Source organism: Mesocricetus auratus, unplaced genomic scaffold (assembly GCF_017639785.1).
Source record: "Mesocricetus auratus isolate SY011 unplaced genomic scaffold, BCM_Maur_2.0 Super-Scaffold_4256, whole genome shotgun sequence".
Classification (NCBI taxonomy): domain Eukaryota; kingdom Metazoa; phylum Chordata; class Mammalia; order Rodentia; family Cricetidae; genus Mesocricetus; species Mesocricetus auratus.
The window spans coordinates 101275354-101291583 of NW_024429182.1; the positions used below are offsets into that span (position 1 = coordinate 101275354).

Sequence of the window (16230 nt, forward strand, 5' to 3'; positions counted from 1 at the left end):
CTGCCAAATTTACTGACCTCCCTTTCAAAAGGTCATTAAAAATGTACACATACCAGTAGCATATGACTATAAAAATATCCTATGAACACACTAGTAACATATGAACACACCAGTTTCCTTGTAAATTACAAGGAAAAAATACTGCAACAATTTTTTGGGTGATTAAAAACAAATCTACAAAACATTCTGAAGGACTATGAGCTCAATCTACCCAGCACAAACTCGTGTACCGAATTTTGTACCTATGCTAACTAGAAAATATCTTTACAATGCAAATACAGCCAGACATGTCTTGAGTGACAGATTCTGTCCTAAAATGAACATTCTATTCAAATTCCTCTGTGTAATTTCTAAGGAAATGGTGGGATTTAGTTGTAGGAGTACTAATAATGTAAAAGCTGAGGATTCTGCAGAAGTGAATCTGAATCAGCCCAGGGAGAACATGAGAGACTTTCCAGAGATCTCTCCTATTATGCAAGAAGCTGCTCTGATGACTCAGTCCATGCTTCCAAAGGCTAAGACAATATTTAACACTTGCATGTTCATGTATATCATCAGAACAAAAGATAGTAGGTGCTAACATCTGCTTCATTCCCCCCTCACTCCACTCCCTCTTAATTTAAAGCACTGCTTTCAAGTTCAGATTACAGCTCTGACACTGGATAGCTTTAATGGGTTTTTCAAAGTCTCTCTACTAAGTATGTTTCTTGATATGCATAAATAATATTTCTTTGCCTTTCCAGAAACTGTTTCCCAAGTGCTTTGAGGAAAAAAGGAAAGTCTTTGCAATTTATTTGAACTGCTGGGGATCTAATTATACTATTTGCTATACTTACTTTCGTATTGTGTATTAGATATTATAAGTACCTTTCAGATTTTAGTGTACTTGGGGTTCTGGGAACCAATCTCCAGGGATACCAAGGAATTACTGTATAAGGTATGAATTTTACTAATATAAATCATAATTACTATATTCATTTATCTTGCTACGAGTCATTTACTACTGATATATAAGTTGTCAACTATGAATTAAATATAAGAGCAATAAGAAGTAATTAGGATATGGGCCATTATTCAAATCTGGTTTGGTAAACAGAGATATATAAACAAAATTATAACTTGATATGATACAATAGTCAAGTATGAGCAAAGTCCAGAAAAATTACAATTTCTACTTACATTAGGAAGTTGTTTTTTAGCATATGTTCTAGTCTGTCCTTGATAAGACAAAAGGGAACAAAATTTAAATGTAATTATATTCATTACAAATAATTAATACTTAAAGAGTCATGAATTTAGCCTTATCCACAAATGTATTACCTTCTGGCCAGGAGCTATGAATTTGTGACACAGTGCAACATCTTCAGGACAATTTGAGAGAACCATCTCAGTGGTAGCCTTGAAGAGCTCCTCCATAACCTAAGAGAAATGAGACATAATTGCCTGAGCAGCAGTTTTGCACAAAAGCCTTCAGGGCTTGAAAGACCATCCTCTAGCTTCCAGCAACTAAAAATCCATTAAGCTTGTTAATCTTTGAATGTACTATAGCAATTCAGATCAATACTGGTATTGAAATGAGTTGTCAAATGAACAGCTATCATTGACTGATACTTCTTTACTTATTAATGAACTCACTTGCAGAATTCAGACAATCGCAGCACCTCATTCACTGGATTGTTCTGAGAATTATAGGAAATAATCTTGTGTATTTAGTTTAGTTCCTGGTTCAGAGAAATATATATTATTAGAGAGAACTTTTTGTATAGCTGGGCCAATCAATAGTAAATAAAAGGAAACATAAAAACAAGAGAAGCAACAACATGCATCTAAATGATAATGATATATACTTTTGTATGTTAAAATATAAAAATATATATTAGTATATAAGAATTAATTCCACCATGGATATCCCTGGAAGACTAATGGGAGACTTGTTTTCCTTAGAAGGAAGCAGGTACTAGAATGGAAAATTTTCTGAAATTATTAATTTATTTACTTACTAAATTTATTTCTCTTGATACTAGGTCTCACTGTGTAGCCCTGGCTAGTCTGGAACTCACTATGTAGATCAGGCTGGCCTCGAACTCACAGAAAGTGCTGGAATTATTAGTGTGCCACCACACCCAGGTAAGAGTTTGAGTTTCTAAGTCACCAATAGCGTAAACATCAATGACAACTAATTTGGGGGGTAGAAAAGCAAGATACAATTCAAAAATAATAAGTTAAGAAAAAGTTGGAGGGAATAGATAAAACCAAACCAAAACTTTTTAAAAAATTATTTTTATTTTACATTCATTGGTGTTTTGCCATGGGTATCAGGTCCCCTGGAACTGGAGTTACAGACAGTTGTGCCATGTGGGTGCTAGGAATTGAACCCAGGTCCTCTGGAACAGCAGTCAGTGTTCTTAACCACTGAACCATTTCTCCAGCTTTGCATTCTAAGGAGAGGAGAGATATTTAACTATTGTAAAGATGTGAACTATTAATATAAATAGCCCTGGGTTAGGGCTTAGTGGGGAGTGCTGCCTAGTTCCCAGCACTGCATCAACTAGGAGGTGCAGCAGTGAGGTAGCAGCACACCTATGACCCTAGCATTTGGGAGGTGGAGACAGGATCAAGAATTCAAGATCACTCTTGGCTATATGAGATCCTGTTTCAAAAGCACCAAAAGTCCAAAAGCACCACGTACAGGATGTTTAAATTCTAAAAGGAAAAGAAGGGCAGATCAATCTAATGGAGAGGAGAGTAGAGTCAGGGGCCTTGAAAAAGGAGGAACAATCAGTGGTTAAAGGTCCTTCACTTCAGCTGCTATGTCCTTGCAACACAGCAGTGAGATAAAGACACAGCCAAGTAAAGGAATGATTTACCAGGGCCATAGCCCTCAGCTATGGAACAAAGCCCACACATAGTAGGAGGGCAAAGAGCAGCTGCACTGGGTGGTCCTTCTGTACTGTGGAGGAACAAGACTTTGACCACCTGGTTGTTAAAATGATGTCTTATGAGCAGTAAATTTAGTTTGAAGATGCAAGGCTCTGCTTCCTTCCTAAAGTCTGACTTTCAGACTAAGTTCTATAAATACATCTGATAAAAACAGAAACTGTGGTGAAGGGCGAGTATAAGATGCTTTAAAAATTTACTCAAGTAGTCTTTAGGAATTAGTTACTTGTAACTTATGAAGGAAAAAAATTTCTAACATTCCAAGTCAAAACTTAAAAGCACTGAATAGAACAGAAGAAATGGTGTGTGCCACCATATCCTGTGAATCGTGAATATTTTTATTTTTTTGAGATTTTATTTTTATGGTTAATTCTTGTTTTGTCTTTTTGAAGAAGTCTCACTTTGTAGCTCAGGATAGATATATTATAGATATCTATTTCCTCCAAAGGAAGAAAACGAGGAGGAGACTTTTTCTGTCTTTAGGTAAAGGATTTATAGTCTAATTGGCCAAGTTGAATACCACTATTAGAGTAACTCAAGTAGCAAATCTGTCACCAAAACCTTTATTTTATCTTTTAATACTTGAGTTTTATTTTATTTTTTTTTAACTGTGTGGGTGTGAGCACGTGTGCACCACAGCATAGGTAGAGCTCAGGGAACATCTTTCAGAACTTGGTTCTCTCTTCCCACGATGGGTTCCCAGGATTGAACTCAGGTCATCAGGATTACATGGCCAAGTGCTTGTACCCAACTCAGAGCCATCTTACTGGCTTTTGAACCTCATTCTCATCCAGTGTCAGTGTTCAGTTGTTACTGGCTTCATGAGTCAGCACTGAGACAATTAGTCAGAGGTCTTCTTGTGCAATTATGTAGGAAACTGCCCAATTCGGGTGTTCCTTCTTTCTTGAGATAGAATCTTTCTACATATGCCGGGCTATCCTGGAGCTTGCTATTTGGACTAGGATGATCTCAAACTCACCAAGCTCTTCTTGCCTCTGCCTCCCAAAGGCTGGGATTAAAGGTCACACCACCATGTCTTGTGAACTATAGATTTTTATACTAATTCTTGTTTTGTTTTTTTGAACCAACCTCACTTTGTAGTTCAGGCTAGCCTGGATCTTATAATATTCCTGCCTCTGCCTTCCAAGTCAAGGATTATAGATGTGTTATAAACTGGCAAATTAATGATTATCAAAGATAAACCTTTTTCTCTGTGTATGATATTGCTAAGAGAGAGAAAAGATTGGGAGAAAAATTTGCAAATTATGTATCTGAAAAGGAATTTACATTTGAAAATGAAGACATTTCAAAGCTCAACAACAAAGGGTCAAGTGTGGTGGTGTAGACCTTCCCAGCACTCAGGAGGTAGAAAGGGGAGAGTTCTGAACTCAAGGCCAACCAGGGATACACAGTGATGCCCCGTCTCAAAAAAAAAAATTAATCAAAGCCCAACAACAAGCAAGCAAGCAAGCAACTTGACCAAAGACTAGAAACTGATGGCTAATAAGCAGATGAAAAGATGTTTAACATAGAGAGCCTCAAGAGATATGGGGGGAAATACAAAGTAAAACCATATGATACTTGTGCACAGCTAACAGATTCACACATTCATTCATTCCCTGTGTGAACACATGTACATGTGTGAGTGTCTATGTGTGTGTATGTCTGTCTGTCTCTTTCATAGACTCATGCATTCAAACATACCCTGACTAAGTACTGGTGGTGAGTAGACAAACTGGCCTTTGCATATTCCTTTTAGGAATGCAAAACAGTAAAGTCACTTTGTAAACCAGACAGGTTCTTGAAAAAAAAAACTCACTCCTAGGACCTCACCCAAGAGAGATGACAAATACGTTTACACAGAACCTGCACACGAAGGTTTATAGCAACTTTTTTCATTGCTTTCAAAGACAGAACTGTATCAAATGTTCTCCAGTGTGAATGTTAAACTAGTGAGGTGCATCGGCATCAGGGCACTGCCCAGAAAACAGGAGGATTTGATACACAGTACATGAAATGGCAATAGACAGAGTCAGGAATATGCCTACTTTGCTAAAGTTCACATGACATTCTGCAAAGGGCAAATTACTTAAGACAGGGCAGACCAGCAGTTGACAGTGGGAGGGGTTAGAATGGAAGGCAGCAGCAAGTTGGAGTTGTTTTGTAATATCAAAATTGTTATGTATTTTGACTGCAGCCATAGTAACAGAGGTGAACACATGCTTTAGAACTTAAAGTTTAAATGAATTTGATGCTAATAAAACAGACATAAATCAAAACTGTCATAGGAAGTCACTGTGTGCGTCTCAGGGTGTAAGCGTGGTTGCCTGTGCTCTCAGACCCATTTCATCCAAAGCCATCTAACACATTCACCTCTCTGACATCATCTGGCCTTCTTTATTGCTCTCAGACTTATTCTGAAATATATATGAATAACACCAGCAGGAGTATCTTAGGTGGTAATGCTCTGAATAAAATGACTACATTCTGCCTCACATTATTCTTGGACATTTATCATTAATGCTTAAAAAACCATCAGCAGCCAGGCATGGTGGTTCACGCCTTTAATCCCAGAACTTGGGAGGCAGAGGCAAGAGGATCTCTGTGAGTTCCAGGTCAGCCTGGTCTATTGAGCAAGTACCATGACAGCCAGGGTTGTTACACAGAGAAACCATGTCTTGAAAAACAAGACAAACAAACAAAAAATTCATCAGGTAAAATAAACAACCATAACAACAGCTAGTGAATGAATTAGAGAAAAACAGAATGGAATAATGATATATATTCAAATATGCTTCATATTTTGTAATTACAATCCTAGGAAGTACTGGGATTAAAGGCATGTGCCATCACCACCTAACAATGTTACTACATTTTTAATTTTAGATGTATGGGTGTTTTGTTTGTATGTGTGACTGCACACCACATGAATGCCTGATGCCTATGGGGGCCAGAAGAAGACATCAGATCCCTTTGAAGGACTGGAGTTAAAGATGGTTGTGAGCTGACATGTGGCTGCTGGGAATCAAACCCAGGTCCTTTGGAAGAGTAGCTATTGTTCTTAACCACAGAACAACCTCCAGCTCCCATTATTGCATTTTTCATTAATTTTGTGATGCAATGTTACTTGAGTGAAGGTCAGTGGGAATCAGTGGAAATCGAGAACTGATTCCCACTATGTGGGTCTCAGTTATTAGGCTTGGCAGCAAGTACCTTTATCTACTGTATGAAAATCTGGAATCCAATTCTGTTTACATTTCCTAAAGTGGTATTTACATATCCATTTCTCAATGTTCTTATGAAGAAATTTGAGGAAATAAAGGTATTTTGCAATCCTGTCATGTGTAAAGCATATCATCTTCATAACCTTTCCCTTTGGTATGTATGCTGAGGCAGTATAAATTCGGTGGAGGCAGATATGGGGTGGGTCTGAGAGTGGTTCCTTTCCTTACAATGCTCTCAGGTCCAAATGAAGAAAAAAACTGGATGGTGGGCTCAAATAAAGCTGCTTAAGGAATGCATACTGTCTTTTAAGGCTCAGCCCTTAGCTCCATACAATCAACATCAGGATTACTCCAGAGGCACTATTAACATTTGAACTAGATAATTCTTCTGGGGAAGAGAATTAATTCTGTGAATGACAGGATGTTGAAGGGAATCTCTGTCTTTAGCCGTTACATACCAGCAGTAATTACTCTGCCCATCACCACCTGTAGAGATAAGCAGAAATGTCCCATGGGGGATACTGATCTAAAAAAGTCAGTGGAAGCCATTACAATGCATGGCCAAATGTGCTACCCCACAATGCTAACTGCTGATGGACTCTTCAGGAACTGTCAGCCTAAAGCACTGCTTTACTCACAGTAATGTTTCTTTGAGGCTAGCTAACCATATCAAATAACTGGTTGGTAGGAGAAAGCACAAAAACTCATCCCCCTGTTCTTCCAAGGGAAATTATTTCTAGCTTCTAACTTTCTCATTGAAAAGGTAAAGTTCTCTCTAAATACACCACAGTTCAACTTTCCCCTCTATTCAATGCTTCTCCAATCCTTTCCTTACAGATACTGTTCCCAAAAGCTTCCCTTAGAACCTCTAATAGCAGGGGCCAGAGAGATGTCTCATCAGTTGAGAGCATTTGCTGTTCTTACGTGGGCTTGATTCTTGATACCCACATGGTAGGAAGCTCACAACTGTTTGCAACTCTAGGTTCAGGAGCTCTGACACCCTATTCTGGCTTCTGCAGGCACTAGGCACATGTGTGGTGCATATACATACAGATAGAACACTCATACATATAAAATAAAATGAATCTTAAAAACAAAATCCTGGGGTACAGAAATGGCTTAGCTGTTATTTACTGAAGACCCAAGTTCAGTTTCCAGCACCTATAATGGATGGCTTACAACTGCCTGTAACAAGTTCTGGGGATCCAACACCCCTGCCACTGGCCTGTTTGAGTATTCATACTCATATTCTTCCTCTCTCTCTCCCTCTCTCCCCCTCTTTCTCTCTCTCTCTCCCTCCCCCATCACACACACACACACACACACACACACACACACACACACACACACACACACACACACACACCCTCCACCATCTGCCCAATTCTCAACTATTCTGTGAAGTAGGAATGTAGGAATTAACGTAAACCAATTGGATACCTATTTTCTCCACCCCATGAAGCACTATCATGCACAAGCACTATAATGTCAGAGATCCCTGAAAATGACAAACTGTATACCTACCTGCATGAGATCCTGAAGGCTTTCAACAAAAGAAATCTCTGCTTCAACCATATAAAATTCTGCCAGGTGTCTCCGGCTCTGAGAATTCTCAGCTCGGAATGTTGGACCAAAGGTAAATACTTGGGTAAAAGCTCTACAATTCAAGATTAAGAACATAAAAATAGAATACACATAATTAAAGTATTTAAAATACCCTTAGATCTTAAGAAAATATGTTTTGCATCTATGCTGTGTCCGCAAACCTACATATATTAGCTGCTCTATTTCTCTAATGGAGGATAATAATAGTTTCATTAAAAATGTTACATTTATAGAAACCATTTTATCCCAAAGGAATCTGCAACTGCTTTATAAACTCTATAGTTTTCTAAATATAGAAATATAACCACTTCTGAGTGCATTCTACTGCAGCTGCCTTAAACAGCAGGCAACTACATTTCACAGCAATCCACAAAGTAAAGGAAAACTATCACAGCCCAATAAACAGAATTGTGTTAATAACAATGAAAACCAGAATTTCATGTGGATAAGGCATGCTCAACTTGATTTTTAAATACACAAAGAAAGGGCGTCATAAACAGGTTAACATCCCCTGGTAGACATAGGTTATTAAATCAAAATCTCAGTACCAGGCATAGGATGCCTCTCTTGGAGATGGTGATCTAGAAGGCCCCGGAGGCCCCCAAAACAACAGACTATTGCCTTTGCTTTTGGCTGTTCACCAAAATTAGTCTATAACACCCAATTTTCAAAGACATAGCACACTTTAGCTGCGAGGACACAGAGAAATCAAGCTGGAACTGACTTGAAATCTTCTTCCTTGCTAACTACTTTTCATTGTGCTAGATAGAGCTATGCAAGCCACTGGGAGAAAAAGACATCAATCATTTTACCCAGCACTGGACCATGAATGTTACAATACTGATCTGCTAGGCAAGATCTGACCCACCACTGTTACAACAGCTGTATGAAGGCTATGGTGGTAACCAATTGCTTTTTGACTAGATCTCAGGCCTGCTCCACAGGAGTGAACTTATGCCAAAGTCCATGGCTTGGAAGGTCATTGGCCCTAATGGGGAACCAACTATTGTTTTGCTAAATGGGCATGTTGTTAAATTACCTCATAAATATTTATGTTTATACCCACTAATTAATGTGTTATTCTCAAACTTGTCTGGAGAAGCCCTTTTCTGCGGTGGGCCATAATATAGGGACTCATAACTAGTCAAAGTGCTCAGAATAAGTAACTGTTGAGTGCTCATTCCTAAATGAGACATCTATATCAAACCCCTGCCACAAGGTTAAGGGAACATCAAAGAAGATGTTGCAGAAAGAATGTAAGAGCCAGGCAGTAGAAAAGTGTGATGTGAAATGTTTTTGGATATGACATGACTACTGCACTCAAGAATTCGCTGCAGCTATGGACAAGACCACTAGACAACACTAGCTGGACTCATTGGGTTACAGACAGACACAGATACACAGACACAGACAGACAGACGCACGCACACACACACACACACACACACATACACACACTCTCTCTGTAGGGGTGGGGATAGGAGGGGGATATATTGGGAGGTGTTACTCAGAAGAGTGAGGTGAGAACTGGAGGTGGGTATAATTAAGATATACTGTATACATATATGAAACTGTCAGAGAATAAATAAAAGATAATCTAAAAATAATAACAATTCACCTATTTATAGCCTGTTTAAATCCTTTATAACCACCTGTATCTTTTAATTGACATCAGATTTGGGGTTAGGAATGGTTTTTGAAGAACTGTTTACTCTCTCAATTTCAAAAAGGAACACAACTCAATTACTTAAATGGGGGAGTGTCCTGGTTTTTAAATTCCTCCTAAAGTAGATGCTGTAGCTTCATTCTTTAATATGTAAACTTTCTCTCATATTCACCAAGGAAGCAACTGATACCATATAAGCATATAAATTAAGAATGAGTATTTCTTAAGGATTTAATTTAAAATTTTGTTTTTGCAACAACAAAACAAAAGATTTAAGGATTCCTTACCTGTGATCCTGAACTTACTTCATTTGTCATGGTCAGTACATACACTATAGAAAATACATGAATTAAAAAATATATGCCATTTCACCTTCAGCAAAGTGGCAGGATACAAGATCAACTCAAGAAAATAAGTAGCCCTACTATATACAGACAACAAAAGGGCTGAGAAAGAAATCAGAGAAACATCACCCTTTACAATAGTCACAAACATTGTAAAATACCTTGGAGTAATGCTAATCAAACAAGTGAAAGACCTGTATCGCAAGAACTTTGAGTCTTTAAAGAAAGAAATTAAAGGAGACACCAGAAAATGGAAAGATCTCTTGGATAGGTAAGATCAACATAGTAAAAATGGCAAGCTTGCCAAAAGCAATCTACAGATTCAATGCAAACCCCATTAAAATCCAAGAACAATTCTTGAAATAACAACTCTTAACTTCATAAGGAAAAACAAAAGACCCAGGATAGCCAAGACAACCCTGTTCAACAAAGCAAAGTCTGGAGGCATCACCATCCCTGACTTCAAGCTCTATTATAGAGCTATAGTTCTGAAAACAGCTTGGTATTGGCATAAAAAATAGACAGGTAGACGAATGGAAAACAATTGAACACCCTGATATTAACCTATACACATATGAATACCTGATCTTTGACAAAGAAGCTAAAATTATACAATGGAAAAAAGAAAGCATCTTTAACAAATGGTGCTGGCATAGCTGGATGCTGGTATGTAGACTACAGATAGATCCATATCTATGGCCATACACAAAACTTAAGTTCAGATGGATCAAAGACCTCAACATAAAGCCAGCCACACTGAACCTCTTAAAAGAGAAAGTGGGAGGTAGCCTTGAATGAATTGGTACAGGAGACCGCTTCCTGAACATAACTCCAGTAGAACAGACACTGAGAACGATAATTAATAAATGGGACCTCCTGAAACTGAGAAGCTTCTATAAGGCAAAGGACACAGTCAACAAGACAAAACAGCAGCACACAGAATGGGAAAAGATATTCACTAACCCCACATCTGACAGATCTCCAAAATTTACAAAGAACTCAAGAAGCAAGTCTCCAAAACACCTGTTTTGCCCAAATTCTGAACCCCAAAATCACCAAGAGGCGCATTTCGAAGCAAAAGCAAAGAGTCTTTTATTGTAGATATTTAACGAGCTAACCCCATTAGCTCAGGCCCTCCACCCAGCCACCATGGCGAATGGCTGGAGAAAGACCTCAAGCAACCTTGAGGCAGGGATCTTAAAGGGTAGCATAAGGGGAGTGTCTAGGGGTATGAAACAATCTCAGGATTGGTGCACTTCCAGGTTTGGGTGACCTGCCCTGTGTTGATTGGTCAATTGGTTGTTATGGCCCATAGGCTCTCCCAGGGCGGTTGCTATGCTCTGCAGGTCACTGTTGTGCACTTGTCCTTAAAGCACACCCAGAGCCATAAAGCACAGCCCTGCCAGCTAACTTCTGATTGGTTCCTTGCCATGAGGAGGGCATCTGACCTTAGTGACCAGGACAGGAACAACAAAGTCATGCAAGCACATGTTAGCCTGTAATGGCTGCTAAAATGGGGGACTGGTCACTACACACCAAAGGATCCAATTAAAAAGTGGGGTACAGAACTACATAGAGAATTCTCAATAGAGGAGTCTAAAATTGCCAAGAGATGCTTAAGAAAATGCTCAACATCCCTAGCCATCTGGGAAATGCAAATCAAAACAACTCTGAGATACCATCTTACTCCTGTCAGAATGGCTAAAATAAAAAACACCAATGACAGTTTATGCTGAAGAGGATGTGGAGAAAGGGGAACACTCCTCCACTGCTGGTGGGAGTGCCAACTCGTACAGTCACTTTGGAAATCAGTATGGAGATTCCTCAGGAAAATGGGAATCAGTCTACCACAAGACCTAGCAATTCTTAGGCATATACTCCAAAGATGCACATTCATACAACAAGGACATCTACTATGTTCATAGCAGCATTATTTGTAATAGCCAGAACCTGGAAGCAACCTAGATGCCCCTCAACTGAAGAGTGGATAGAGAAAATGTGGTACATTTACACAATGGAGTACTATTCAGTGGGGGAAAAAAAATGGAATTTTGAAATTTGCAGGCAAATGGACGGCACTAGTTAAAACCATCCTGAATGAGGTAACCCAGTCACAAAAAGACAAACATGTTATGTACTCATGGATTTTAGACATGAATCAGGGGAGCGCCAGCCTACAATCCCACTGCTAGAGAGTCTGGGAAACAGAACCTTCTTCATTCAGTGACTGATAGAAGCAGAGGCAGACACCCACAGCCAAACACTGAACTGAACTTCTGGAATCCAGTGACAGAGAGGGAGGACTGATGAGCAAAGGGGTCAAGACTGGGCTGGTTTAACCCACAGAAACAGCTGACCTGAACAAAGGGGAGCTCTTGGACCCCAGACTGATGGCAGGGAGGCCAGCATGGGACTGATCCAGATCTCCGAATGTGGGTATCAGTGAAGAGGCTTAGGTAATCTATGGGGCCTTGAGTAGTAGATCAGTATTTATCCCTGGCATACGAATGGACTTTGGGTGCCCATCCCACAATGAGGGATGCTCTCTTAGCCTGGACTCTTGCGGGAAGGCCTAGACCCTGCCCTGAACGAAATGACAGACTCTGGAGATCCCCCCATGGAGGGCCTTACCCTCCCTGGGGATGGGAGTGGGGATTGGATGGGGGGCTGGGGGACCTAGGTGGGGGGGTGGGAGAGGAGGGGAGGGAGAGGGAGCTGGGATTGGCATATGAAGCAAGTTTGTTTCTAATTTAAATAAAAAATTTCTTTTCTTCCCCCAAAGGTATTTTTGGGAAATTAAAAATAATTGTAATAGAAACCTACAATGTTTTTTTCTTTCTTTCAAAGGCATTTTCAGTTGATCAGAAGATTAGGAATTTATGTTTTGATTCTGCAATCAGCTTCCTGAGATCAAAATCAGTAAATGTTTGAGAACCTTAGTATTTAATGGGTAAATAGAGGTTAAAAAAATCAAAATATTGCTACAGTTACCCATCCTCCAAGATTCAGATCCAGACCTGCCTACTGGAAAGTTCTTAAAAATTCAAAATCTACCATGTGCAGAATAAAAAAATCCTCTTTTTTTAAAAAACATTTTTTTCCAGCTCTGCTAATATACCAGTCACTAAGTCAGACTTCAGTCCACCATTCCTTTTTGCCAACAGGTCCAGTATCATTTTGATCACAAAAATTTACTTGTTGCTACTTTGCAAAAACACTCTGAAATCTAGTGACTTTTTTTTTTTTTTTTTTTTTTTTTTTTTGGTTTTATGAGACAGGGTTTCTCTGTATTGTTTTGGAGGCTGTCGGTCCAGCCCGGCCTCGAACTCACAGAGATCTGCCTGCCTCTGCCTCCCGAGTGCTGGGACTAAAGGCGTGCGCCACCACCGCCTGGCCAGTGACTCTTATCTTGAAGTGGTTGCCAGCATAAACCTTTGTCTTTTGCTTGGAAAATAAGTGTTCTTTTGTTTTGATGCTGTTGTTTGAGACAGGGTTGCTTATGCAGCCCAAGCTGTCACTGACTCTCAAAATGTTAGCCTCCCGAAGAGCTGAGATCAGAGGCACACATTAAGCATGCCCAACATGTTTTGTTTTTGTTTTTTTTGGAGGGGGTTTAGACAGGGTTTCTCTGAGTAGCCCTGGCTGACCTGGAACTCACTCTGTAGATCAGACTGCCTCCTGAGTGCTGGGATTAAAGGCACATGCCTCCACCACTTCTTAAAACTGGGGTTTGCTTCCTGGCTTCCTCTGATTCCAAACTACTATGAGTTCTCAAAATACAATTTGATTATGTCAGTCAAATTTAAAAATCTTCAATCGCCAAAAGGATAACACCCAAACTCTTGTCTCCTCAGGCAGCTTTTATCAGCAGCTCTCTGTAGACATTTTCCTTACCTAGAATGTCTGTGCCTTACATGTCTGTTCTTGTCCCTCTAAACACAAACTCCCACCCAACCTTCAAAATTTGTTCTAAATATAATGTCATTTTTGAAATTTACCATCCCTCCCCCAACTTATTATCCCTCCTGTATATTACTATGACACTTTATCCATAAAAGACTATATAAAGTGTCTCCATTTGATATGTAATTAGGTTTTTAAATATTGCCCTCTCCCTCAGAAAACTGAAATTTCCAGAACAGGAATCATGTTTTATTCATGTCTGCATCTTTAGTGCCTAGTTAAAACAGGTGTTCATACTGAATGAGTGCTGATGATGATGACAGGCTTCCTCAGCATCAACTGGGAAGGCACAGCATCCTCACACAGCAACATGATAAAGAGCAAAACACTCAGATACTTTTTTGGGCTGCTACTTAGTACCTAAAATGGATGCTGAAATAGGTATTAAAATGGATCAAAGATTCTGATCTGTTCCAAGCATAAATGCAAATGGTACAAGCTCAGTTTCCAGTTTAGGGTTATGTTCTTCCAGATGGGCTGCCAATTGTATCTACTTTGTAAAAATGGTAATTCTGGTATGTCTCACAAGGATACATTGTATTAACACAAGTGTTTACATTCAAGTGCATCTTATTGCAATTTTCCAATAAACACACAGGCAGCACAGCTAAAATTTACTTTGGAAGTTCTGATATATAAGGAAAGGTTTGCTACTCAAAAGATACATGCTATTTGTACTAGAGAATTAGGTACAAGGAAAACTGGTTTTCAACCAGAACTCCAAATTCAATCATTAGTGTAACTGCCTCTTCCATGGCAATTCTATGTAGGATGCTATAGGATAAGTAGCAATAATTGTTTATTTATTTATCCTAGGTAGGCCTCAAATTTCTTTTTTTCCCTTTTTTATTTAAATTTTTTTTCATTTTACTAACCCTAGTTCCCCCTCCCTCCCCCTATTCCACCCCCATCCACTCCTCAAAGGGGGTAAGGCCTCCCTTGGGGAGTCAACAAAGGTTAGTATACCAGGTTGGGCTTCAAATTTCTTATGTAGTTGAAGATAACTTTTAACTTCTGATCCTCCAGACTCTACCCTTCCAGTTCTGGGATAACAATAACAGGTATGCACTCAGAGTTTTGTGCATGGTAGACATACATTCTATAACTGAACTGCATCCCTGGACTCAGAATTTATAATTATAGTAAAATTCAGGCTCTAATTGAGATGGTCAAGATTTAAGTAACACCCTAAGCCAGAAATTGTGACAACAGCAATTACTCTGATTAACACAAAGATAAAATAAGCTAGAAGATATTAAAAAAAAAGAAACTAATCCAGCATCTAACTTTAAGTAGTTTGAGCCAAGAAATAATGGTCACTCTACATGGGCACCCAGCATTCTCCTATGAAATAGTGACTTTAACAGTAGTAATGGTAGAGACCACCATTAGAAAGTGATCTTTGTGGGTTAGGAATTGAAAGTAAAGGACCTTATAGTTATCTCTTTGGAGTTGACTCATATATATTTGCTTATATGTATTATTACTTGTTTATATGTATGTATATGTATATGTATTACTGCTTGTTTTCCAGAACAAGGAATTGAAGTTCACAGAGGTTAGTTAAGAAGCTTTCCTGTAAGTCTCAGAGTCATAATCTGATGAGTGGTGGAGGCTAGACTCAAGTCCAGATATACTGTTATACCAGCCTGACAATAAAAACAATACAATTGTGATACTAAATAAACACTTATAAGCTCAGAAAATTAAAAAGAAAAATTTATAGCACTTTCTCCATTATTGAAGGTAACTAGATTAAGTAGTGGTTTTACTGCCTTTATGGATAGTTTGTATGTTAGAACCAGAGCTGATATATTGTCTTTTATTAACATATTCTCATTACCAGTTTATAACTGTAGCAAGTGATTCAGCCTTTCTGGTTTCAAACTCTTACAGGCAGAGAGGCTTGGTATGGATCTGTAGTATATTTTGTGATAATAATTTTGTTTCTGGATCTACATGAAAGCATTCATTTTAATTTATTCCACACACACCCCCCCCCCCCGGCAATTTTTTCTGCCTTCCACAATCGTGAGCTTAAAAACTGCTTTTTGGTCTTTTGGTTAGATTGAGTGTAGCAAGGTTTAAATCAAGTGACATTTAAAATAAAACCAGAGAACAAGGCCGTTTCTAAAATAAGACACAAAACCAGGTGAAAGGTCAGCGCTGCTTCAAGAAGAGACCAGCAGAAAACACTCAGCATTAAAAACCATTTTTGTGCCAAATTATGGAGAGATGAGAGCTATATAAGGAAAGTCATGAGCTTAGAGTAGATGTTTAAGATAGCAAAAGTACATTCAATACACATCAATCAAGATAGCTACAAAAATGGCTTTGGGAAAAAAAGTGAAATTACAGAGAAGGCTCTGAAGAGGCCTCTCTCTGTCTGTCTCTCTCTGTCTGTCTCTCTGTGTTTCTCTCTCTGTCTGTCTCTCTGTGTTTCTCTCTCTGTGTCTCTCTGTCTCTCTGTCTCTCTGTGTCTCTCTCTCTC

At 38.9% G+C, this 16230-nt stretch overlaps 1 protein-coding gene across 1 annotated transcript in view; it reads right to left on the reverse strand.

Annotated features, from left to right (window-relative positions):
• The window catches only part of Nars2 (asparaginyl-tRNA synthetase 2, mitochondrial), an 86575-nt gene that overhangs the window by 22431 nt on the left and 47914 nt on the right, over nt 1-16230 (reverse strand). Inside the window, exons 7-9 of the mRNA XM_040728351.1 lie at nt 7686-7818; nt 1321-1419; nt 1180-1217 (exon numbers count right to left, since the gene is read on the reverse strand). Of these exons, the coding sequence (XP_040584285.1) occupies nt 1180-1217; nt 1321-1419; nt 7686-7818 (270 nt within the window). The remainder of the gene's footprint in view (nt 1-1179; nt 1218-1320; nt 1420-7685; nt 7819-16230) is intronic.